The sequence below is a fragment of the Artibeus jamaicensis genome, unplaced genomic scaffold (assembly GCF_021234435.1).
Source record: "Artibeus jamaicensis isolate MK-2021 breed Jamaican fruit bat unplaced genomic scaffold, CSHL_Jam_final contig_958, whole genome shotgun sequence".
Taxonomy (NCBI): domain Eukaryota; kingdom Metazoa; phylum Chordata; class Mammalia; order Chiroptera; family Phyllostomidae; genus Artibeus; species Artibeus jamaicensis.
Genome location: NW_026522022.1, coordinates 213,962 through 240,343, shown reverse-complemented (window position 1 = coordinate 240,343; position 26,382 = coordinate 213,962). Strand labels below are relative to the sequence as shown.

The following is a 26,382-nucleotide window of genomic DNA, read 5'->3' as shown; positions in this document are numbered from 1 at the left end:
GAACCGCGTCTTCTGAACACAGTCCGCATCCGCGCCGGGGGCGGGAGCCTGGGTGTCCCCGAGATGAGGTGCAGGCCAAACCCTCACTCCAAGGAAGGAGGTGAGTTCACCTCCGCAGGTGAAGAGTGCAGGGTGGGCGCGGGGCGCGTGAGGGAGCCTGGCGTCGTCAGGCGCGGCAGGAGGACAAGGGTCTCGCCAACACCCACCCCGGCTCACGGCTGACCAGCTCCTGCTTTCTCTCTGTCACCTCTTACAGACCAGGCACAGCCCGGTGGTCACTGCTCCCAGCGGTCTCTTTGCTCACACGGCCCTCCGCGTGTGTGTGTCCGCAGGGCGGGGCCTCAGCTCTGCGCCCCGCCCTCCCTGCCCCGCCCCCTGCCCGGCAGGCACAGTGGAGTGTGATGGGGGGTCGGCCCCACCTTCTCTGCTGCAGTCACTGTGGGACTTCACAGAACTCGGAGAAGACAGGGTTCGCGCCTGTTAAATTCACAACTTTGACTCTGGCTGCATGTCAACATTTTTAGTTTTCCCCCTGGGAGCTAACCTGACAGAATGACTGCAGAAGTCACACGGACGTTTTGCTGGTCCCTCTGTGCACCAGGCACCGAAGGGGATGTCCCCAAAACAAGCCTGGCTGGGCATCACTGTCTCCTGAAAGTGTGACAACCCAAACGTTGGGGCTGCGGAGGCAAAGCACCAACTGGCCAGCTCACCCTACTGCTGGCCTTCACGCAGGAGAGCGGACCACCCACCCAGGAGCCCCGCAGGGCTCCCCACGTGCCTCAAACCGAGCTGCTGGCACCTGGTGCACCCACAGCCTGACGCTGAGAACAAGAACAGCAATTTACCGAATGGCTTCTCTGTTTTGGAGACTCGCCAATAACACGGTAGCAGGTGCTATTACACTTGCAACGCAGTCCGTTTCCCACCCTCACCCGGCTGCCCCCAAATGCACTTGTGAAGTCACAGCAGAAAACAGCCTGTGACGCGGAGTCCCGCACACTCACTCCCGCACACTCACAGATGTGCTCCTGATGAACACGCCTGCAATGGCCTGAGAAGACACGGAGGGACTGCCCTGGTCGTGATGACTGCTGTCAAGTGACCCTTTGACATAGCGGTCGCCCCCGTCCAGCCCCTTCGTGGCTGTGTAGTCACTCGGTCACCCCAGCCTGGCTCTTTCTAAAAGCACGTGCTTGCTGGCGGCCACGCAGTCCGGCATTTTCAGCCCAGAAACCGTCTTTGCTGGGGGCCCACAGCCAGCCGCACCAGGAGGGGTCTGGGGTGGGAGGCGTGTTCGGACCAGCGGGGGTCTTACGTGTGCAGCCCGGCCAGCGAGGCGAGCAGGGGCTCTGGCCGCAGGGCCGCCGTCGGGGACGTCTTGGGGCTGGAGTCTGACTCCCCACTCTCCTCGTCGCCCATGGCTTTGATGTAGCTGCCGCTCCGCATCCTCCGGCAGGGGATCTCGTCCCTGCCCCCCACCGGGTACCCGGCCCACTCGTCCTGCGGCACCTGGGAGAGAAGAGACACACCAGGTCAGCCTGTCGGTCCCCGAGGGAAGGAGTTCTCCAGGGTCCTCGGAGGTGCAGCGCGTCACGGCCGATCCTCGTGGAAGTGCAGACGCCCAGATCGGCGCTGCAGGCGCTCTGCCAGGAAACCCTACGAGGACATCAGCGTGGGGAGAAGCGAGAACCTGTCGGGACAGTGAAGTGAAGAGTCCCCTGTCACTGCAGCACCTGGGAAGAACTGCGACGACGGTGACGTCCCTCTGGCACCGTGGGACTGAGACCAGGAGAGAACTGGAAGATAAAAGGGTCTCCCCACGTGGAGGACGAGGAAGAGGAAGAACAAACAGGAGGTGACAAAATGGTTCCCATGTTGTGACGAGGAAGAGGAAGAACAAACAGGAGGTGACGAAATGGCTCCCATGTTGTGACGGTGACCGACCGGGGTGGGGGAGGTTTAAACACCCGATGCTTGGCGGTCACCAGGCAGGTTTCTGGGTTGGGGGGGAGGCCGCTCCCTGTGAGGGGCGTCCCCGGGGGGGGGGGTGGGAACAGATGGCAGTGGGCCGCCTGCCACAAGAGGACACCCTGCTGGCAACTTGCAGGATTTCTGTGAATTCAAAACATGTTTCCGTGAGAGACAAGCGCAGACTGTTAACCGGCAGCCTGTGCACAGAGACGCCTGGACTGTCCTACGTTTGACTTTAGGGGCCGATTCTGCCTCTTTGACAGAAGCAGCTTCAGTACAGGAGTGTCAACCAGAGCACATGCGGGGACTGTCACGGGGACAAGGAGTGACCCCAAGGTGCCCCGGTGCTGCCGTGCGGCCGGCTGGCGGTGAGTGGACGAACCCACAGGCATCCAGGCACAGGGAATCTGCTGCCTGCCACGAGGAGGGACGACCTGCATCACCCCTGACAGAGTGACAGGGACAGGCACCGCTTCTGAGCTGCCACCTTCCTGAGAGTGACAAGGTTCGAGCTGGTGTGTCCTGCTTCTGGCTGCAAGGACACCTCAGGTCCGCGCAGGAAGTGTCTTGCTTTCGAGCAGTGGTGGCGGGGAAGGGCCAGGTTTTGTGCCAGTGTTCTCTCCCGGGGGTTCGAATGAGGGGACAAAACCTCGCTGGATGCCGTGGTCCCTGGGGCAGGGTCTCCCTCACTCCTTCCCCGCGCTGTTTCCGGTGCACAGCACGTGGGCCGCCACTGTCCCCGGGGACCCCTCCCTGGAGAGCCGGGCACTGGGTCCCGAGTCACCTCGTTTTACACTGAATGACCATGTGTGGTGGTGGCACCGGGGTGGGGACCAAGCAGCAGCCCAGGAGGTGCCCTGACCTGGAATCAAACCGGGGACTCTTCCCCGTGCGGGTGACGCCCAGCCCACTGAGCCGCACCAGCCAGGGCTCGCTTCTGTGTTTGGATACTTGTCAGCCTCCAGCACAGAGACAAGGGTGCCTTTGGGCCTGAATCTCGCTGGGGATGCAGACTGGGGACCACTGAACAGACTGGAGCACAGGTGGCAAACACAGGGCCTGCTGGGCAAATCCGGCCTCCACCTTGTATCCAATTGGCACCGTGTTTCTACCCGGTGGCCGCGCCGAGCTCCTTGCCCTGAGTTAAGGAGTAGTTAGAGTAGTTACATTTATACAGTCCTAACGTTACATTCCGCCCTTGAAGGCAACCACGAGGCTGACGTGGCCCCGGTGGAAATGAGTCTGACACCCCTGGACTAGAGCCTGCGGGGGAGGTCGAGGGGGCCGCCTGAGAAGGCCCCAGGGAGGGGGAGTCAGGACGGCACAGAAGGTCGGCAGTCCTGGGCCCGCAGGCCCCTCCTCTCCGGGCTGAAGTCCCACTTTCCTGCCTGACGGGAAGCACCTGGCCAGGGCCCGCGTCTCCCGGGTGCCCCTCTGGATGCTTCTGCGGGAACAGAACAGGAAGCTGGCCCCTTGGTAGGGGAGGGGTGTTCTCTGAACCCCTAACACGACCTGTGCAGCTACAGTGTTGGGGAGCCTGGCGGGGTCGAGGTGCGGGTCTGCTCACCGGGGACACTGAGCTCTGGGGACAGGGCTGCCCCGCCTCCCCAAGTCCAGCCCAGAGTCCTGGTCAGCGAGTGGCTGTCACCCCAGATGTGACCAGTGCTCCGCTTTGGCCCCATGGGCTTCAGTGGGTGAAGTTCTCATTGCTCTGACCACCTGTCGCCCTCCCCCCACTTCCTCCGAAGTTCCCAAAAGTGCGAGTGGAAGCATTTCCCACGCAAACTGTAGCGTGGATGGAACCCACCAGGGACAAAGCCCCGAACGCAAGTCACCTGTGCCTCTGGAGCACAGGACACCGAGAAAGGCAGGAGCGAGAAAGCGTAGGGAACCAGAGGCTGTGGGGGGGGGGGAGTAGGGGACGGGGTGCAGGCCCAGGCCAGGCACGACAGGTGTGTCTCTGCAGGAGGCCAAGGCCGGGGTCCCCGTCCTCGGAGGCTCTGGTGGAAGGTGCAGTCCACTGAGTCACCGCATGCCGGGGTCAGACCCGCGTGGCACTTTCTGCCATTACTGTGTGCAGAGCGAGGGTCCCGGCCTGGGAGGATGTGCCCTGCAGGGTTGCCACTCAGCCGAGCCCCTCACTCACCCCTGGGAGCCCTGTCCCTGTCTGGGTGCCATCTGCAGAAGAGCAGGGAAGGGGTGGCATGGTCTCGCAGCCTGGCGGAGAAGGGTGTCAGGGATGTGAAACACTTAGTGACCTCACAGTGGGCACCGGAGCCGCAGCGCAGGCAGGGAAGTGTCAGCAGACGGTCAGCTCCTGACCCCCCAGGGCCCCCAGAGGCACGAGGACACGCAGTGGAGGGACCAGCAGATCTTCCGGAGCAGCGACTGCCTGGCGCCCTGGGCTCCCGTGGCACCTGGCTCAGACAGGCAGGTGAAGAGGAACGTGAGCAGCAAGGGGATTCGAGCCGGGGCTGCATGTCTGCGGCCGTCAGGGCTGACACTGTGTCCAGGGTCTGGCAATGGAGCTGCGGCTACGTACGACCCCAGAGGAAGGGCCCTTCCCTCCCGGGCAGCTCCCCACAGCGGTACGGAACACTTACTGGGCCTCGGGCCTGCACGGGCAGGCGTGCTCATCCCCGGGAGACAGGCCTGGCCACGCACTGATGGGCTCTGAAGCTGTGTGACCAGAGTGTGGGGCTCGTCACCTGACGGCCTCACCTTTTCACAGGTTAGCCTTTTCCATGATGAAAACGTTAGGGAGGATACAAGCAGAGCCGACAGAGAGGCTTCCGCCCGGAGAGGCGAGTGGGGACACGCCAGGCTGAGGCACTGCCCTCGAACGTCCAGGGGACGTGGCGTCGGAGACTCGCAGGGACAGGCAGCGCAGCCGGGGCTTCGCCTCTCTCACAGCGACTAGGAGGAGCCTGGTGCCACCGGTCACGCCCTCCCTCCTGACACGTGAGGTGGCCCTTACGTTTACGTGTTGTCAGGGTTTGTCAATGGCATGCAGAACTTACCTCTGCTACAAAAATAATGTTCTTCTCTAACTACACACTTGTCTCTCAGGAAACCCGCCTGTGAAAGTGGCTTGGCCAGCACTGCCTCGTACAGCAGAGCCACTGGGTGTGGGACGAGCGGCCAGGACAGTGGCTGCAGTTGCCGAAATGATCTGCGGTCCCTGGCTCCTGAGGCAACTGCTTGGCCCCGATGCCAGACCCTGGGGACTCAGCCAGTGCCTGCCTCTTCCTGACCCTCCTGCAAGGGCCCCTCTCGCCCGCGGTGCAGCTGCAACCACTTGGGTCGGGTGGGGGTGCGGGTGTGAGTGACGGGATGCAGGCGACTCCCCGCTGCGCTCGTGGCAGATGGCACCACTGGCAGAAGCAGCGAGGGGACGTCGTGAGAAACGCAGAGTTCCACAGTCTGCCACCTCTCGCCACCACGGTCTCTCACCTGTTCTCACCTTTGGTGAGTGCTTTCACTGTGCACCCAGAGGAGTGGGGGTAGGGCCTTCCCAAAATCGTACCTACGGTGTTATCGTCAAGGGGGTCAGTGAACTCACCCAAGCTGCAAGCCCGCTTCCACCGGGCCAAACCGGCCGCCTTTGGAGCAGAAAACTCGACTGTGGGCTGACCATCCCACTACTGCTGAATTCGGCAGCCTGAGAGGTGTGAAGGGAAGGCCCTCCGGGTACGTTCAAGGGGTGCCTCTCTCGGAGCAGGCCAGCCAAGGCCCCTCAAGAGGTGCCACAAAGACCTCAAGGCACATGGCCGCTGCCCTGGGGCCCCCTTACCTGGAGGTAATGGCATGGCCTCAAGGGCGCCTTGATCTCCTGGTGCACCAGGGGCTTGTCCAAGTTCAGGGAGCTCTTGCGGTAGGCCTCCTTGGCCTGGCTCACGGTCAGCGTGGACCAGGAGCTGCGCTTCATGTACTTGGCGTCAGGCGTCAGGGCCAGGCCCTCGCAGGCCGAGCACTTGACGTCGTTGTTGCTCCGGGACGTCTTCAGGGAGAGGTCCCCGAAGGGGCCGGGCAGCGGCTCTGGGAAGCAGTGGGAGGCGTGGTCCGCCAGCTGCCTGTGCACCACGCTGGAGGCCCGGCAGGTGCTGTCGCTGTCCAGGTTGTCGTCGGAGCTCCACCAGCTGCTCAGGCCCGACCTGTGCTTGCTCTCGGGCTTCCGGTCCTTGCTTTTGCTCCGCTTGCTGTGCTTGGGGTGGTGGCCGTGGTGGTCCTCGCCCCGGCCATCACCCTTGGCTCCATTGACGTTGCCCTTGGAGGAGCCCTCCAGGGAGTGGGACTTGGTGAAGAGCTTCTGCACCGAGTGCACCAGGTGCCGGATGCGCCCCGGGCTCTCGCCCCGCGGCTCGTTGGCGGAGGAAGTCCTCTGGTACTGCAGCGTGTGGAAGCCGTCCCTGTGCAGTGGGAGCTGCTTCTCAAACTGGTCCAAGAGGTTGGCCGGGATCCGGTTGACCTTGGTGCTGGCGTGGGGCCCGGCGCAGTCGTCCCTGGGGTCGTAGTGGGAGCTGTAGTGCATCCTGGGGAAGGTGCTGCTGGACACGTGGTCGGCCAGCACCAGGGGCAGCATCACGCACTCCGAGTGCACGGAGCTGCGCGGCGAACAGCGGCGGTGGTCCAGCGGGCAGCCGTCCCCGGGGCTCAGCAGGTAGGGCTGCCGGGCATCCGGCCCCAGCAGCAGGTCCTCGGGGGGCGCGAGCCCGCAGGTGTGGCCTGAGCACAGCGGGGGTGGGTTCCGGCTCCCTGACAGCCCTTTCATGGTCCTGGGGGCCGGGGAGTACCTGTCCTCATTGAAGTGCTGGGCGGGTGACCACGAGTGCTGCTGGTCTGTGGAGAGAACGCAGAAGTGCCGTGAGCCTCTTGCGCTGGAGAAAGGACCCCACCCGGGAACCGTTCTCTCTGGGGGCCGGTGGTCACTCGGTCTGGGCGTTTGGTGGGCAGTGCTTTTTTATGCCATGACTGATGCTGCCCAGAATGAGGGTCTCAGGGAGAATAAGCCCCCATGACCCCGCATGCTGCTGTACAAGGACAAGCCTCTGGTGTCCCTGCTTCTATCAGGCCCCTCGGCAGCGAGATTTCATGGTGTTACACAAATGCACAACTTGAGGGGGAAATGAGCTGCATTCAGTGAGGTTTGAGGATCATGTGCAACATGTACATACATGAGGGATAATGTGAATGCAGAGGAAATCCTCAGACTCTGCTACACAGCACATGTATGTAATGTGCATCGATAGTTTCAGTGTATGAGGTCTGTCTGGAAAATTCCAGCCACTGGTAACATAAGGAGAACCGTTTGCACAACATGAACGTGACCTGGCAGCCAAGGAGAGTGGACTGGAGTGCGTGTGTGTGAACAATGACGACTCCACTGTACTAGTGAGTGGGGGCGGTGGGCACTACTGAGTGAGTGTGTGTGCTGTGTGGCCGATTCCCTCCTTCCCAGCAGCCAGATTGTAACCAGAGCTGTTCGATGTAGGAGAAGACACTACGGATGACATTACAGTTTAGTGTAATTACAAACAAGTTTCCCAAGTACCCAACATTCCACCGACACACAGCCAAACCACGTGCTTCATCTGGATTTCACGGCCGTGTGGCGTGGCCATCGATCAGCTTCTGCTTATCTCTCCATTCACGAGTGATTTAACCGGATCCCGGTCTTCCTCCCTGCGCAGGGGCCCGTCACTGTCATCCGCTGCGGCTGCCTGATGTTTGGCCCAGGGGCTCTGTCGTGACTGTGGCCAGGAAAAGCACTGAACCTGCACTGCAGTGAGTGCAGTCTGTAAATGCGGCTTGCTGGTAACTCAGGCCCTTTGCTGCCGCAAAGGACTGACTCCTGGTGGGGGTGCAAGACCCCGCGGCAGCTCCGGAAACAATGGTGGTCGCAGTGCACACAGCACCAGCTTGCTGGGGACGATGGTGAGGCTAGGGTGCCCGCAGTGGGGAGGGCGGGTGCTAAGGGTTTCCCCAGGAAAGGCCGGGACAAACCAGGATGACAAAGGGGGACTGGCTAGGTCTCCTAGTGAGACGGATGACAGATGTCCACCTGAAGGCGTCTTGATTCCCAATTCCCAACTTCCACTAGGCCATTTTTGTTATTAGCGACAGAAAACAGCAGTGACCGTTGGTGTTCATCTACCGCCACCTCGGATTTAAGCTGCCAGGGAAATGCATGTTTCCCGTCCGGGTTCCCACTGGATTTCCCACGGCTGCGGGCCAACCCAGTCCTGGAGGTGCGCTTTGAGTGCGGGACTGAAAGCTTACAACCAGCTGGCGTGGGTGGCCTGCTGCGCCCCTCACAGCCCTTGGGGGAGGCAGGGGTCCCCTCTGCTGGCTCAGGAAACCAGCGCTAGAGGGCGCAGAGCGGTGAGGCTGCTGAGGTCCTACACGCGCACGGGCGCGCACGGAAGCGCACAGGTGCGCACCTGCCCGCGCACACGCGGCATCATGGCTGCTGCACCAGAACCAGGACTCCGTGGAGTGGTGCCTCTACCCACTTCGGGGCGTGCTGTGCCAGACCCCTGGGAGTCTTGCCCGGCTGAGGACTCCGGTCTCGCCTCCTTCTGCCTGAAGCCCACGTAACCCCCGTTACCAGCCTGCCTGCGTTTCATCTGATTCATCTGGGCCCCCTGGCGGGGGAGGTGACAGACCCTCCGCTTGTGCTGTTTGGCCTTGTCACCCTCCTTAGAACATCCTTTACAGAAGCCTGCTTTTGCGTCGGCTGATCCATAGGGACCAGTGGTCCAGCCACAGCAGCTGGGCCAGAAGAGGAATAAAAGGCTTCCAGGAAGAGAGGCGGGTGTGTCTGTCTCAGTTTGGAGATGTGTGTTCCTCTACAGAGATAAGCTCTTCAAACCCACAAGGACGCTGTTCAAGCCGATCTCAAGTTCAGCAAAACTTCAGGTTGCAAAGCAAAACACAGAAATCAGTTGTGCTTTTACACATCCACAGGGAACCATCCGAACATGAAACTAGGAAGTCACCACAATCTCGGGAACCTGGGAGAGAGTAACACACCGACCGCATCGGCGAAGCAGGCGAGAGAGCTGTGCCTGAAAAACCAGAAAGTGGGGACACAGGAAATTAAAGCCCTCCGTACATGGGAAGACGTCTTGTGTTCCTGGGCTGGAAGACTTTAATCCTTTTTAAGATTTCTATACTCCCCAAAATAGCCTAGGAAGTCAACACATCCCTATCAAAATCCAGCTGGCTTTTTGCAGAAGTGGACAAGCCAATCCTCAAATGCATCCTGAAATGAAACAGGCCCCAAAGAGCCAAGATTATTTGCAAAAGGAGGACAGAGTTGGAAGGCTCACGTCCTGATTCCCAAACTTACTGTAAACTACAGTCATACAGAGAGGTTGGTGCCGGTACGGGGGGGCACCTGGACACCAAGGGGACGGAGCTGAGAGTCCAGAAGTGGAAGCCTGTGCTCATGGCCCACTCAGCTCTGTGAAGGGCGGTGAGACCATTGGATGGGCAGCCATGGTCTCTTTCACAAACAGCGCTGAGACAGCTGATGTCTACGTGCCAAAGGGTCAAGTTGCACCCCTACCAACGCCACCTGCAAACAGGCAGTCAAGGTGGGCTACAGAGCTGAGGTGAGAAATAACAGCATAAAGCCCTTCAATGAAAACAAGCATCTTCCTCCGTGAATGCGGATGAGGTGAGGTTTTCTTAGACGATGTCATCAAAGCACAGGAAAGAAAAAAAAAAGAAAAATGAACTCCCTAAAATTAAGGACTTCTGTGCTTTGAAGCATTTCCCCAAGGAAGTGGAAAAATAACCCATAGGATGGGGAACATTTCTTGTAAATCATATATCTGATAAGGACATCGAAGCTGGAATGTATAAAACAACTGATATGACTCAATTATAAAAAGGCAAATAAGTCAAATAAAAAATGGGCAAAGGAGCTGAGCAGACATTTCTCCAAAGAGATTTTTTTACAAAGCCAGTGAGCCCACAAGACGATGCTCAGTCAGCAGCCCCCGGATGTAAGGCAGCAGTTCCCACCCTGCTCCCCCTGGGACGGCTGTGGGGAGACAGATGGCGGCTCGTGCTGGCGAGGACATGGAGAAAGTGGGACCCCCACACTGCTGGGGGTGTACGATGGGGAGCGCACTTGGAAAACCACGCTGGCAGCTCCCCAAAGATGAAACAGAGTGAGCTCGCGCCCCAGGAATCCTTGGCGTGCACCCCGGAGAGAAGGAGGCACGCACCACGCAGCAACCTGTACGTGAGCGTTCGGGGCAGCAGCCTGCCGACCAGCACCAGATGGCGCTCTAGCCAGACGCTCACCGGCTGGTGAACGGACAGGCGGAAGGGGTCACCTCCACTCAGTGGACTCTCACTGTGCAACAGAAACCCGCTAAGCACATAAACGTGCCATGGCGTGGGCGAATCTTCGAATCACTAGCCGAGTGAAGGAAGCTGCTGTGTCCGTGTACGTGAAGAGTGTAGAACAGGGAAGTCCACAGACACAGAGCAGACCACTGCCTGCAGGGGCCGGGGCAGGACAGCGGTGACTGCCAAGGGGGCGGGGATGAAAACGTTGGAGACCGATGGCAGGGATGGCCGCGCACATCCGTCAGTGCGCCGGGGCCACGGACTGCAGGGCCTGTGACCTAGATCCCAGGAAGCGCTGAGAGACAGATAGATTCACCCGGGGGACAAGCACAGGAAGACGCAAACTAAACCGCCTGTCCCCGCGCTGCGGGGCTCAGGGGAGGCCGGCGCTGTCCAGTGCAGGGGGCGGCTCGCCTGCCTCTGCGGTCCTCCGTCCGCATGCACCACGCACCACGCAGGCGGCCAGAGGCCCAGGCAGGTCTGGGCTCCCCTTCAGGGCCCTCAAGACGTCACGGTGTCTCCACTCCTATTTATGTTTCCTGGGTCGTGATTCAGACTTACATGCCGACAGCAAGTTTCACGGGTTTCTGGCAGTTGCTGTTTTACATTCTTATTAAAGAAAACAAAGTGTCATTCAGTAAATGAATTAACTTTCACCAGCCAATCCGATGATACGGGTGCAGTTCCATAGGGAAGGGCTGAGAGCTGATTGGTTGTTGCTGTAAGACCGCGGAGCAGGGTGTTTGGGCCACTCCCAAGCACAGGGGCGGGACCCCCACACCTGGGGCAGGACCTCTCACCAAGATCTGGTCACCCAGGACCTGGCCCCGTGCAGCTCACTGGTGTCTTGTGTTTCCTCTTTTGCCTTTATATGATCAGTAGTTCAAAGGCCTTCAGACCTGGGTGTGTGCATTTCAAGGACAACCCCTAGCATCCCCCCGACACAGTGGACCGGCCGTCCCTTTGTCAACGCCGGCTGCTCCTCCGGGGTCATGTCCTTGGCCGACTAGTGTGGCTCCGCCTCCCGGCCAGCTCTCTAATCTGAGTCACGTGGGCACTTAGCAGATGTCCTCGAAGCAGATCCTGAGCGTCCTTGTGACCAATCGGCTCCACGTGGGTCTGACTCAGCACAAAGGATGGGAGCACGGGTGCTGGCGGGGGGTCGGGGGTCTGCTTGGAGATCCCACCAGGCCCCTTGGCCGCACGTCCACCCCAGACCCGACTCCAAGGCGAGAGTCGCTGGGAGCAGCAACTGCTTCCTGAGCTTCCCGAGCCTTTTGAAGAACCGCTTCTGAGTGGTGAGCGCGGAGTTGAGTTCAGCTCACAGGGCCCTGCTGTGCTTTCAGTCGCCTCTGTCTGCTTTGTCCCTTCAGGGGCTCGTTCAGTTCTGTCACAGAGTCACGGCCTCCGAGTCCTCGTGGGTTCAGGCCACTGGCAGAGGCACCGCTGTGCGTCCACAGTGGGTTCTGACACCCTGAAACCCTCGGGGGGCAGCCGAGGGGCCGGTCCCTGCGGCTGTCCCACCACCTGTCCGCCCCGCTGGACGCCCAGGAGGCAACGGAGCCGTCAGGCCGCTCCTCCAACTGCAGGCCGCGGCCTGGAGGGGCCCGTCCCTTGGGGTCACAGACTCACGGCCACGCACGGGCGGCAGCGGCAGCAACAGCCCCTGGCGGGTGTCCAGACAGTGGCTCATGGGTCCCCCCTGTCCCCACTAACTGGGAGTTCAGCTGTTCAGTCAGGATGCATGCAGCTCCCGTTGCGGCCAGGTGTGAGGCCGGCAAGGGCCAGCCCGGCGCCACAGCCTGACTCCCGGCAGGCGAGCCTGGGGACAACAGGCAGGTGGGAGGCAAGCAGGTATGGGGCTCTCCCAGAGGTCTCGGGGAGGGCCTCCAGGAAGAGCAAGGTCCGGGGCCCGAGGTGGGGTCCTCGGGTCAAAAGCAGCAGTTCCTGTTGCTGAGCTGGAGCCTCGGCCACTGCGGCTCGACCAGCAAAGGGGAACCTGCCTCGTGGAGAACGGCACAGACAGCGGTGGGGCCTCTGGTGGCAGAATAAATCCCGTCCTCTTTCTCAGGGACTTGACCCCTCAGGCATGCAGAGGAAGACTATTCTGCCACAGCAAATCGGGGACACCTCGGCGGCCACATGGGACGCTGAGGTCCGGGAGGGGGTCGTGGCTGCAGCCTTGGGTCCCAGCTGCCCGTCATCCGGAGGCCACCACTGGACTTGGCAGGGGCTCTGGCCCATCAGCAGCAGCAGCAGCCAGGGGCTGTCAGGATCCTGTCCCCGAGGCCCTCACGTGCCTCACCTTTGGAACCTCACTGTGACCCCCGTCCCAGGCCCCCTGGGGCTCAGGGTCCCCCAGAGTGGAGACCAGAGGGTCCCTCTTGCAATCGTGTCCCCGATGCCGCCTCTCTGTGCCTCCAGTGTTGACCGCTGACCACCCTGTCCCCGCCCATGTGAGAGGAGGTGCGCCGCCCACTTCCGTCTGGGCCAGTCCCACAGGTTTGCCCACTCGGCTCCTCCTGCCCCCCTCCCCCCCGCTCTGCCCCCCACAGGTTCCAAGCAACCCCGTCCGTACACCCTCTTTGGTTCAATGTGCAAAACAAGCTGTGAAACTGCTCTCGGGAGCATTTCCTCCGTCCGTGGGGACTTGGCTTCCCTGCAAGGGTTGACCGTTCGGCTCGCTGAGTGTGCAGAAATTCTCTGCAGGCTTGGACGCTTCTCACCTTGACAGCCAAAGGGAAGACTCCATCCACTCCAACCCCAACCTCAGCCAGTATTAGGAATTTATGAACGCTTACAGTGTTTCATGCTGTATCATGCATGCTGCTGACTTCGCACACACAAACTCTCATGCACACATCAGTAAACACGTTCATTGATTTTGGAGAGGAAGGGAGGGAGAGGAAGAGGGATACATTGATGTAAGAGAGAAACAGCGATGGGCCGCCCCCTGTACGTACCTGACCGGGAATCGAACCCACCACCTTTTGGCGCACGGGATGACGTTCCCACCAACCGAGCCACCCGGCCAGGGCGTCAGGAATCAGTGTTATCACCCACTCGCTTTCTTTCAACGAACAAGCCAAAATGGCTCATGGGAATCAAGCAAACTGCTCGGTGCCCAGGCGGGCAGGGCCCACGCACACCTGGCCTCGTCCCCATCGTCCGGGCCACGCGGGAGCCGCACACCCTGTCCTGCCGGTGGCTTCCTGAGTCTGTGGGCTACACGGCACGACATGCACCCTACATGGGAGCCTAACACACAGGCACATGTGTGGACACACATGCACACACAACACTCATTCTTCTGTGGGGTGTACTTTGATATTTTCTATTCTGTAAGGCCTATACATTCCCATCCTATCTTTTTTTTATTAAAAAAATTTCTGATAGTGACTCAGTAATGTGAATTCATAGCCCACTGAGTTGCAACCTGCAGTTTCAAAATCTATGTCATGTAAATATAAACTAGCAGTCTTGTTTTTTGTGTCAGACTGGCAAAAAATATGCTTTTTGGTGTGCACAGAATTTTAGTAACTAGTATGTGTGAGCCGTGAGCTGAAAAAGGTTGAAAATCACCGATGTGTGGTATCAGGTGCCGACGAGACCTGTCGGGGTGACTGCTGAGCAGGTCACATGAAGCTTCGTCACTGGTGTGCACCCCTGACTCAAGCACCATAATGCATGTCACCTGGCACGGAAAAGCAGACACGACTTTTTCCTTTTACACAAGGAAAAAGTTAATAAAGCAAAAATACATATGTGTGTAAACTCTCAGACAGTGAAACAAAATGAAGTCACTTCCTGGGTGAGAAGGCGGATTAAGGGAACTGCACCACCATTAAACACGCTCCCAGCGCCTGTTTCCACCCGGGACCACTTCAGTGTGACGATCGCCACTCACTCATTTTAGATGTCATCAGCCTCCCTCACTGTTGCGGTTGAAGTGTCATTTCAAGGGGACAGATTTGGAAGGAGAGGGAAAGACTTCACAGGTGGCTGCTCAACCTGCATGTGTGTGTGCGTGTCTGTGTGTCTATAAATACCTGGAAATACCTCGACCCCTTCCCACCTCTGTGGGGACCCAGCCAGGACCCGGGAAGGGGCCTCGCCGAACCTGACCTCGGCCTTGGCTTTGCTTCCAGCCTCCAGACTGCGAGGAATTGACTGTTTAAACGCCACCCAGGCCAGGACCTTCTGCTGTCACAGCCCGCACAGGTGAGGGCGAAGCTCGCGTGTGTGGGGGCTCGAAGGGACTGTGTCACCTCACTGTCCGAGGAGGGAGCCCCGCCAGGGGCCAGGCCCTGGAGTCCCTCTGGCAGCCAGCAAGCCCAGTGACTGCATGCCAGTTAGAGACTGACAGTTAGAAGGGAAGCAAGGGGATGTGTTCCAGGAATTTAAACGAAAAACCCCAATACCTGCATTTAGTAGCTTGAAAGCTGGCTTTAATTTGCCTATGTGGAAATAAAGTTTTAACCTGACGTTGTTGAAATGAAGTCCACCTTCCTGGACGGTCCCTTGAACAACCGGCAGCTAACCTTCCTCCCCTTCCCCACAGTGGGGCGGTAAGTCCGCCCGCCACGCCTGGGGCCGGGCTTTGGGGCGGAGGGGGAGGAGGTGGGGACGGAGGTCGGCTCCGCGACGGACGCCCTGAGTGAACGCTATTTCCTGAAAGTTCCAGAAATTTGCCTCAGGGAAGCACCCGTAAATTCCTGTCTCACTGGACCATACAGTGTGTCTTTCCTTTAAAGCTGTTCTTGTTGTCCTCATTTTAAACAGAAAAGCAAACTTTTTTGGTTTCTCGTTTTCTTCAAAAGAAATCACAGCTTTATACAATGGACTCCTTCAATTTTCAATATTATTCTTTCGGGCAACCCTACAGGCAACAGGTTGATTGGCTAAAAATGAGAAATAAATGGAGAAAGATTCAAATCTGAACACGAGTCGACTTACGCAATGCAGCCCCGAGTGTTCGATGACTGAGGCCATCGGCCCAGGTGCAAGGTGGGGACACAGAGCCCAGGGCTACCGCACGGTGACTTTTCTCACTGTCTGTCTGAGGTTGAGTTCACCCAACACCTGACATTTCTAACAGATTCTCGCCTTTTTATGCAAACACGGCTCCAGGTCAGAGGACAAGGGCCACTATGGCACCAGCTTTCCCATGTCCACGTGGCGAAAAACCACGATGTCCACGTCTGTTTCTCCAGCATCAGGGACACACAACACGGGAGGGCCCAGGTCTCCCTGGGAGACAGGGCCCCGCTGGGCCGGCCTCCACCTGATCGTGCTCCCTGGGTTTTGGGTTTGCCCAGAGAAATCAGCTCTTTGACATCAAGGGGCAGAGCTGCTTGCAAAAATGCAAAGAAAGGACTTTCACATCCTGAGACTCATGCGGAGTGAGGTTCAGTCTCGAAGGAGACAAGGAGAGGGTGTTGTTTACGTTTGCAGGCCTGCGTCAGTAAGGTCAGTGGTCTGCCTTCCTAACTAGCAGTAACCATCTGCCTTAAAGAGGAATCCACGGTGACCAGGAGGAACCGCGTGCCCACCCAGATGCCATGATGCCGACAGACCACCGTGCTTTAGGACCTCGCACTCAGTCTCACGGGACACTCTGCAGTCAGGCACACGCTCGGACATGTCAGCAGAAGGGGTGACGGTTGCAGCCCAGCAGAGGCCGCGCCCCAGAGCCTGCCACGACCGCCGTTGGAGACGGGGCTGGTCCCGGAGCCCTACCTAGGTCTTCCTCCGCCGGCCCCGGGAAGCTGATGCCCGGCTGGACCAGGTCCCCGCCCTCTTCTTCTGCAAACAGAGAAACAAAGTCACCGGTTAGGACGTGTCCGCTGTGGCCCAAGTCACACAGCACCTCTTCACCATGCTTCGCCCCGGTCACCCAAACCCGAGAGGCGCCCTCACGCTCGTTCCCACACCCCTGCACAGAGCCGAGTCACGTGCCAGACCCCAGGCAGACCCGCCCGCCGCTCCTGAGAGCACCAGGCTGCGGCTGCCACGCAGGCGCCCGTCAGGCCAGGGCTTCCCACCTTCGCTCTGCCCCGCGCCTGCCTTCTCCGACTCTGTCGGCGCCGGAGCAAAGCTCCATCAATGCCCTGGGGCAGCCTCGCCCCCTGGGCTGCGGGAGGCCTCCTCCCCAGCCCCTCCACCCAGCACTGTCTCCTCTCTGGGTGAGGACGCTCCATTTCCGTAGATGACCTGCCTGAAGGACGGAGGCAACAATGTCAAGGGGCACCTTTTACCTGTGGAAATGTGTCCCCACAGTGTCACTGTAGCAGAAAACTGCTCCTGGTGGACAGCAAGGGCACAGGCCCAGGAGCCAGTGGGGTCCTGGGGGTGCTGGGGGAGGGCCGGGCCCAGGCAGGGCGAGGGGCAGCGCCTTGCAGGACGCGCAGGGAGCCCAGGTTCTGAAAGCCGGATGCTCTGACCGTTCGCCCAGCTTCTAGATTCCTTTCCTCCTCCCAGTTTACTTCCACAGAAGGCACGCGCCAGCCCACATGGCAGCCGCCTCCCTGATGACAGCATCTGAAGTGGCTTCAATTAAGGGCTCGTTAGGCTCCGCGGGGACAAAGGCTCTGATTAGCCCGCGCCGTGCTTCCGCCCCACCCCAGCCACAGCTGTGCCTCCTGCCACCCCGGCGGTGGCTGCTAATGGCTCTCCTTTGACGGCTATAGAAACGCGCATGATTTCATTTTGGAACAACGATCCAGTCTCAGCAGAAGCTGCCCCTAAATCTGCAGAATTTTCACTGACACTTAAATGTCACTTAAGTCAATCAAAGAGGAAAACTGTAAGTCACTGATGAGGTGGCTCCACTCCAACGGGAAAGACGACTGGCTCTCGGGACAGGTGGCAGCCACGCGGCAGAGGGCAGGCGTGGCGTCCGCTCACACGGGCTTCGGTGGGTGGCCACCCCACGTCCCCCGTGTCCAGGCTTCCGGGACCCCGTCTCGTGAACCATCAACGAACGCACGTTCAAATAAATCACAAAACCATCTTCCAAAGGACTTCAGTTCCAACTAAGAGCACCGCACACTTCATTTCAGATTTCTCTGGACTCAAAAAAGACAAAAACGCTGAAGCAAAAAGCAGACTGTTTCTTATTTAAATACCTGAAAGCTTCCCGATGAAACTGTCTGTCTGCTGTTAAACTTGGACAGGCGTCACTTCAGAAGTGACATTAATTACATTTTACATAAGATGTTTTGAATCTAATTCCAAATGAGGGCAGTTCGCTCCGTCGCCGTCGCCGCGCCATCTGCATTTAATAAGGTTTTGCACCGATTTTGCTGAGGACGCGTCCACCACGTTTCAACCGGAAATGCTATTTTTAAGGCGGGGGGAAGGGCTCTTTGCGCGGCTCCGACGCACCTGGGCTCCGTGCTCGGCGCTGCCGCGGCCACGCCTCAGCGGCCAGAGCGTCCAGCGTGGAAACCAGCCCGCTTCCGCCTCCGAGTGGCGGCCACCCTCGAAGTTCCGTGAGGCTGCCGACACCGCGCCGCACACTGTCAGACCTGACACTCAGGTGCACGCAGGATGACTTTCGGTGTGTGGTGTCCCACACAGTTTATCTGAGATTCGGTTGGAAGGACGGTTCCCACAGGCAGGAAGCCTGGCTCCGTGCAGGGCCTGCGGCCTCCCCAAGGCTGAGATCCCCCCAATCCCGCCCCCAGCTCAGTGAACAAAAGCCACTGACTGAAGCTCTCAGTCCCCTCTGTCCTCTCACTAAAACAGGAGACATGACCACCCACCACCCAGGGACAGTGGGCAGGTGGGGCAGGGCGGGGGGCCGGCGCTCCCAGGACCACCGGTTCCTGTGCACAGCCGCAGGTGCCCTGCCTGTCCCCCCGCCCCCCTTCCACCTGCTTCCCAGACAGATGCTCCAGATGTGTTCACACCTGACGCACACGCACGCTCAGTGCCAACTGTAAACACTCTGAAACCCTTTATTCGACACGTGACCTTCGTTTCCCGACCTGGTGGGCCTCTGGAGCCTGGCCCACCCCCTTGCGTCCCACGGACAAGTCCCTCCCGTGTGACCTGTGGTTGGTTGTCCCGGACCCCCGACCCCTGCATACCCATGGCCGGGCTTATTCGGCCGAGACACTGCAGTTTGATCCGCGACCCCCAGGGCACAGAGCTCGATGCTTGAGCTGGGTCACCCTGGTTTCCCCTCCTACGTGGGTCACGGGGCAGCAGCCCCACAGATGCCAGATGAACATCACGCTGGTGGCACCATGGGGGATTCTGACAGGCAGGGCCCACGGTGACAGGCAGGGCCCACGGTGACAGGCAGGGCCCACGGTGACAGGCAGGGCCCACGGGACAAGCCTCGGACAGGAAGTCCCAGCCGCCTCACCCCGTCGGCCTGAGGCTCTGCGGCGTCACCGACTGAGGAAGGGCAGGGACAGGCACCCCAACTCTGAGGCCACTGCCCCTCGTCAGACCCTGCCGCCCCCTCCCAGTCCTGGAGGGCGCTGAGCAGACAGCCTCCCAGACAGGGGCCTTCCGTTGCCAGGGCAACCAACCACTCTCAGAACCACTGGGGATGACGCCTCTCTCCACAGTGTGTCCTCTCAGAGCCCCAGAGACTGGACAGCAGCCCCGGGGGCTGAGGGTGCCACCTCCTCCATGTAACCCAGGCCCCCCATGAGGTTTCCCTTTGCCCGAGGGTGATGACACACAGCTGCTCTCAGGAACACAGGCTACACGCTGGGCGAGGACATGTGCGTCACAGCTTGGGTCTGACTCAGGGGAAGTCCCCAGGGGGAAGACGGATGTCTCGGGATGTCCCTGCAGGGAGACCACCGCTGTGTCCCTGGGGGAGGAGCTAGAGCAGGTGTGAGCAAGAGTCCCAGCGGGTCTCAGCAGGAATCAGCCTGACTCAGCTGGAAACACACCCACCGTGTCCAGCGAGGCCACAGGGAACCAGAGGGCACAGGGGAGGGACACGGAGGTCCCCAGGCCCCCAAGGTGGGGAGGGGCCGCAGGAACTTCCGAGGAGCAGATTCCCTCTGTAGTACGGGCCCTGAAGGGACGGCACTGGGCCCGCACTGTCCTCCTCACGCAGGCGCGCCCCCAGCTGAGGCTGCCGGAGGGCCCGAAGACCGTCTGGGTGCCTCCTCGCAGAGTCACTGATGCCGAGCGGCGGCGGCCTTTTGTGCTGAAGACACATGCGGGCGGGGGGAATTTCAGGGGAGCATCTTGACTCCTGACAGCAGTGAGAACCAAGCTGTGCCCGGGTTCCGCACAGTGGGGGGCCTTGCTATTGGGCATTTGTACCCCCTTCGGGACCCCAACAGGGCAGGGACTGCCCCGTGAAGGCGGCTTTGGGTCCTAGGATTTCCTTGTTCCGAAGGGACATCGGCCAGCGCTGCCTTCTGCTCGGTCCGACTCTGCCAGAGGGACCACAGAAAACGTTTTTCCTTTTATCGAAGAAAAGGTACTGCTGAGATTTTCTAGAGAGAAAAATAAAGGAACCTGAAAATTGGATTTTCTCCATGTGGTTAGCAAAATAAAGACTTATAGACCAAACTGTAGAAATATCACCGAATAGTCGGTGGAAGAGGACCCTGCTGACAAACACACCTTGACCTCCGATTCCTGCCCCGTGACCCCCGTGACCCCACAGGGCATCGGGCACTGGGGACGGTCAGGGCTGCAAAGGGCTAGGGCTGCCCTAGGGGTGACCCAGGGCAGCATGGAGGTGATTAACCCCGCCCCTCACCCCTCCTCCCAAATATCCAGCAACAGATGAAAGGGCTCCTCCAAACCACACTGCCGGGCACCACGCTCCCCCCGATGGACCCAGGGCCACCACGATCGGCACTGCTGTGTGACCTCACGACTCGGATGGAGGCAGCAACCGTTCCGCGTCACCTCTCCGCAGAGGCATGGGAATGGCAGCTGAAACCTGCTTCCTCCGTCAGAGATCCCACCGCCCTCAAAGCACCGCTTACAGAAACCAGGTGAGGATGAGGAAGGAGGGCTGGCAGGCAACCTCGCCAGACTGGTGCTCCAAGGTCGGAGACCAAACCGAGGGCTAAGTCACAGCTGTGAGGATGGAAACGCCGCCCAGAAGGAAAAGACAGCACGACAGGGGTCAGGCCCCCGAGGGAGCAGGGCTGGCCAGCCCCACCCACAGACACAAGTTTTGACCAAACTCGCAGAATTAATGAGGTGACCGGGACTTTGCTCAGATGTAGGTGTGAGCTCATTGGCATAACAGGGGTGCAAATGCTGGTGGAGGACTCCCCCCGACGACCTCAGACAGGGGCTTGGTCCCCAAAACGCTGTCCAGCGTGAGCCTCACACTGTGCCCAGTGACCTGGTTCTGAAAGAGCAGCAGACAGGAGGGGACAGGACAAAGCAGCCAGGACAGGTCACGACAGGAAAGACCAGGACGTGTCTCCAGTGTCGAGTGTTGCTATGACGCTCTCCACGTTGAGGCACACAAGTGTGCCTACACCTGTGTGTGTTGTGTGTGCTTGTGTCCAGGTTGCGAGTAAAAAGCACTTCTTACAATGGGCTGCAGCCAAAATGGTTTAAAGCTGCCAGTCCTGGTGGGCTAACCGGGCTCAGACTGAAACTAAACCAAACGGAAACAGAGCCTAGCAGCCACCTCTGCCCAGGCGCCTCTCACAAAAACTGCACCTTGGGAAGCAGCCAGCCCCGAACCGCCCACCTGCACTGAGTCTCTCTGCCGAGCAGCCCTTACATAGGAGCTCTTGGAATTGTACTTCAACCAATAGGACTGAGGCTTTTCCCATCCAAGCAGAGCTGCACAGTTCTGACCAATCAGAATGGATCTCTTCTGGCCAATTAGAACAGTGCCTTTTGGACAACCAAACTGCATGGACTTGGAGCCCTTATTTGCATGGCAATGGACAAATCGGCGACCAGGGTGGGGGACTTCTGCCCATATAAGCCGCCTCTACTGGGGCTCTGGGTGCCCTGTTCTGTTCCCACTGACGGCTGGGTTTCCTTGGCTGGAGCTGCCCAGCTGGACAGGGGTCTGGCCCCAGGGTCTCACAGGGAGTCTGTGTCACCACTGAGCTGTTTGCACCCAAAGAAGTTTCCTTCTGTGCTGTGCCCCACACTGGGGACTCCTGTTGGTGTTGAACTGGCGCTAACAACCATGCACTGACCTGTGAGAGAAGATGAAAAAGTCCTAGCAAATGTTTGGATGACTTTGTTTAAGCAATTTAATTAAAAAAATTAAAACTCTACTAACATGTGTTTAAAAGACCAGAGCTAAGGGTTTGGTTACTTTACAGCTACACAAAAACAGTAATGAGATAGTTCCATAGTAAGCGGCGTGGTGTGTGTCAGTGGTCTTAACCGGAAAGTAACTTAGAATTGACACGGAGTTTTTCAGCCCACACTAGTCCCCGCTTCGAAGGAAAAAGGGGGGGGGCAAGAACCCCAAACTTAGGCGCTATGCTAGGTAACCTGTCACGACGGTGCGTGTTCTTGCCCCTGGGGCAGTTGCTATGAGAGTCACCCCATGGATGCCAGAAAGCGAAAGTGATTATTCCCGTCCCTCTGTCCAACGCAGGTGAGTCACTGTCCAACGCAGGTGAGTCACGGCGCCCTCTGCTCCGGCGGAGAAGCCGCAGAACCTGAAGTGCCCGGAGAGGCACCGAGTGCCGGGCACGTAGGGGAGGGGACGGGGCTCTTCTTTCCCGTGTCACAGCCATTAGTCAGCTTTACCAATAGCACGCGCTTGGCGCTGCGGCTAATTGGAGGGAGAAATGAGTCCCAGCTCTGTGAAGTGTCCCTGGCGGAGATAAACAAGCGCGTTGGAGCGGAACATCTTCCCAGGATCCCTCCGCTGCAGTATGAATTGTGGTTAATGAAGATTGTGACTTCAGACAGGAACAAGGCACCTGTGACAAGCGACAACCCCGCGGCACCTAGAACACCAGACGCTGGGAAGAACACCGCGCCCTCCTCCGCCTGTTGTCTGCACTGTGGGCGGCTGCTCCTGCCCAGCACAGGCGCTCCGATCACCGGCACCTGGGGAGCACCGGCAGCGCACAGGGTCCAGAGCACTAGGGGAGGGGGCAGGCCCCACCCCACTTGGCCCGGAGTTGCCCCCAGCACCCTCCCTATTGGTGCTCTGTGCACCTCTGGACATACCTGGTGTCCCCTCGGTCCACAGCACCACCGCCTGGTGGCCTCAGCAAAGACTCCACCTTCCCAGGGCAGCAGCTGTGACCTGAGCCCCATGCCACATTTCCACTCGCTCAGGTGCGTGCGGTCGGAGAGTCAGAGATCACTAACAGGCTGGTAAAAAGTCACAGAGCCACTCACTCCGTGGGGCAGAGATTTCTAGGGCTTCATTAGCCCCACCCACAAGGCCAGCCAACACCGTCATCTGTCATCTCAATACGTTAGAGGGAGTTGCAGGAAACTGACATTTCTGAAGGTCAAAACCACTGAAATATCAGTCGGCTCATCAGACTCAATGTAACAAAAGGGAAGCTGTGTTAGAGTAACCCCGTAAAAGTCCCAGTAACACAGGAAGCGTTTACCCTCACTGTGGGGAAACAGAACCCCAGCCTACGCTAAATGACCGAGTTACAGAAACTCAGAAACTCCGTGGCCTCCAAACGCAGCAGGAGCAGACTCGGGGCTTGGGAGGGCAGGCCAGCCCGGCTCCTCCTGACAGGGGTCAGTCATCACCACCGGCACCGCCAGTGACCGCCATGAAGGCCGTAGCCCCTGCCCACGCCGGTGCCCCCTCGAGACGCCAAGATGGACTTGGGAGAAGGGAGGACCACTCAGGATGAGCCGGGGGTGGGGGAATGACGGGTGTGGTCCTCAATGCCCGGCTCTTCCGTCGGGAAGCGACACTGTGTGCACGAATTACCACACGTGACCGAGAACAAGGAGCAACCGACAGCAAGAAGATGCCGCTTCAGCAAAGATCAGAGATGGTGTGTATTTCAAGAGGAAGCCGGTTGCAACCCTGTTGGCAAGGACCCTCCTGTCCTGCTGAAGTCGGAGCTTGGCTCTGGTGCCCCAGGCCCATCCCGGTGCTGTTCCCAAGGAATCTCTGAGCCGCTAATTAAGGGAACAAGCCTATGTTTCTGGCGGCTGCAGACAGACGGGCTGGCAGGCTTCCCCTCGCATTTCCGCTTTTCGGTGGTCTTGGTGACGCGCGCCCCCACCCCACAGAGGAGTCCCAGCTCCTCTTTGGAACAAGAACAGCGAGACGACATCCAACCCTGGCGCCTCCCCAAGACTATTTCTGTGTTTGCCCACCGAGGGCCATTTTTATGCTGTGAGACCACAACTTTGGCAGCATTAAAAAAGTGTAACTAAGCAAAAGAATGAGGAGTGAAGGCAAACACACAGATATGCCCCGTCTAACATATTTCATCTGCTCAGACATGCAGAACAATATCATGCCTGAGGCTGAGAGAGCAAAACCCCCATTGGTGTGAAGTCTGATCGGTGGCCCCGGAGCGGGACCACGCTCCGGGCTCTCAGAGGTGGGAGGCCAGATGCCGCCGCAGGCTGGGCACCTGCTGCGTGTCAGCTGGCTCCTCGGGTCTGACCGCAGACGCCGGGCCCTCGGCTCTTGGTGGAGATCCTTCTGAAAACGCGTTCGATCCTTCTCTAAGACGAGGGCCGCTCCGTTCCATCACAGAGACACGATCTGGCAATTATTAAGTGCATAAGCATTCCAGACAGTCGTCAACAGTCTTTCATTGTTTTTCTTTAATGAATGCAGCTTGTGTTTCTTTGGTGGCACTTTTTTTAAATGAAAAAGCACAGCCTGCTGTGAACAGGTGACGCTTCCTTTTCACAAGCCAGCCTCTCTTTGCAAGCTGGCCGTTTCAGAGCTACACTGTAACCACCCGAGGAGCCCCCTCGGAACAGCCGGGTGCCTGCTGGTGAACACAGTGTTGCTCTGGTGAGACTGACGAACCTGTGCATCGCTTAAAAGGCAAAGTCACCGGGAGCAGCGCCGGCAGCTTGGAGAGGCCGAGTTGCGGAGCAGACGTATCCTCCGTCCGGGCTGGGTGGTGCCCTGCTCTGCACACAGAGTTTCTGCCGGAGGATGCAGACGCTTCCCACCTGCAGAGGCCAGCGGACTGACAGCTCTGTCAGGAACATGGTGCTTCCCGAGGCCGTCCGACTCACGGCTGCACGAAACACAGGTGGGGGACAGAGGGAACTGTGCCCCTCGAAAACGGCACGTCAGCCACCAGCAGGCTCCACCGGGGAGATCGCCAGTGAACCCTGGGTGACAGTCTGCCCAGCAAGTCCCCCCAGTGTGCCAGCTGGCCAGCGACAGAATGAGTGGGGCACGGAGTCCCGACTGGACTTCTCACTCCCTGGACTGACCTCAGGCCGTGCAGGGAGGGAGGGGAAGGAGACAGACCCGCACCCGCCTGCAGGGGTCTGTGCAGAACAGCAGGGAGTGACCCTGAAGGACTGGGAGGTAGGGTTTGCACACTGACTCAGCCCGAGGTTAGCTTAGGCTCAGGGTCAGGGTCAGGGTCAAGGCGAGCTTCCCTGAGATGACATTTAATCCAGAAGGATAAGTCTCTGGGCCCCGGGGGATCATATGGCCCACAGGAGGCTCTGGTGGACCGGAGTGGGGCCAAAGGAGGCCCTGTGCCCAGCAGTGGCCCTGGGCAGAGGGCGAAGGTGCGGCAAGTGGCTCTGTCTCGGAGGATCTGCGGGGTGGAGCCCCAGCTTCTGTCCCCCAACCCAGGAGAGAATGGCACCAGGGCATTGGCTGCATTCTGCCCGCACGCTCGCTCTTCCCTTGTGTCTAGTCCCGCCCCCCAAGCCTGGTCTCGAAGACGAGGACTCCAGGACAGGTGGGGGCCCCTGGAGACATTGCTGGGCCTTCCTCTGTGGCACCTCCGTCACCTGCATGGCTGGACCGGCACAGGCTGCTGAGACCAGCCCTCTGCTCTCCGGGCCCAGCGGCAGCCAGGTCACTGAGATCGGTCCCAGCAGGACCCAAAACGGCCATCTGCTGAGACAGGCTGGTGCCAGGCAGAGCCTGGGGTTCAGGGCCGGGGGATGGGGGCGGGGCCTCGCAGCCAGGCACAAACAGAGGTGCCCAGGGTCACACGTCTGTGGGCTCTGGACCAGGGGCTGGGGGTGCATGCACACACACATACACACTCATCCTACCCCCGCTCCGGGCCGGGACGTGTTAGAATTGTCTCTCTTTATGAAGTCTCCGTGGTTTCATCAGGCCTCAGTTTCACCTTTGAACCTGCCCTTCCATAGCAGCCACCCGGGCACCGAGCTCTGGGCGGGCGTCAGCGCCCAGCGAGAGACCCCTCTGCCTGTCTCGCAGGCAGGCGCTGCGTCTGGCTGTCTGTGCGCACCCAAATTCCAAGACATGCAAAACTCCAAAGACAAGAATATCTCACCATCTGAGTATCCAGTTTCCATGGAGACTGAAATCAAAAAGAACTGTCTAATGAGAGAGGTTTTTTCCCCATAATTGCTGCCCGGTGCTTTCCAGTTTGGGGGTACGTGAACTGCGGTGAGAGGTCTTTATCCCAGGCACCTGTTGCTAAGATGAGGCTTGTGGCCGCGGACCCTCACAGCCAGGCTGGTCACACGGCCCCGGGGGCCGCTTCGCTCCCTCTCGGCCTGGAGATGGTACAACCCGGGGCCGAGGGGGGCGTGCGGCACAGGTTCCATGATTCCGTCTTCTTTCAAGAGACCCCAAGAGGTGTTTCTCACAACATCACCCAACTCCACATTCGGTTTGGGAGCGCCTGTTCCGCAACAGCCCGCTGCATCCCTGGGTCTCCCCTTCAGGACACAGCGACTTCCACAACAGCCACGCACTGGCATCTACGTGGTTCGGCCACTTGTGCCACGGGGGACTCAGATCGGCCCTGACGATGGCTGGTCAGGAAGCACACTCCAAGGTGGCCTTCCCTTTAATTCACTGGGATTTCAATGGCCCAGAGACCCACCGGAGGAAAGTGTCCCAACGCCTCTGAGGGAAGAGGAGATGGGCCCGGGGCAGGGCACCTGCAG

The 26,382-nt window shown here is 59.4% G+C and overlaps 1 protein-coding gene across 1 annotated transcript in view; it reads right to left on the bottom strand.

Moving 5' to 3' along the window:
- Positions 1-26,382, bottom strand: part of DLGAP2 (DLG associated protein 2) — a 194,492-nt gene that overhangs the window by 37,957 nt on the left and 130,153 nt on the right. Inside the window, exons 5-7 of the mRNA XM_053655367.1 lie at positions 16,078-16,143; positions 5,768-6,813; positions 1,328-1,512 (exon numbers count right to left, since the gene is read on the bottom strand). Coding sequence (XP_053511342.1) covers positions 1,328-1,512; positions 5,768-6,813; positions 16,078-16,143 — 1,297 coding nt within the window. The remainder of the gene's footprint in view (positions 1-1,327; positions 1,513-5,767; positions 6,814-16,077; positions 16,144-26,382) is intronic.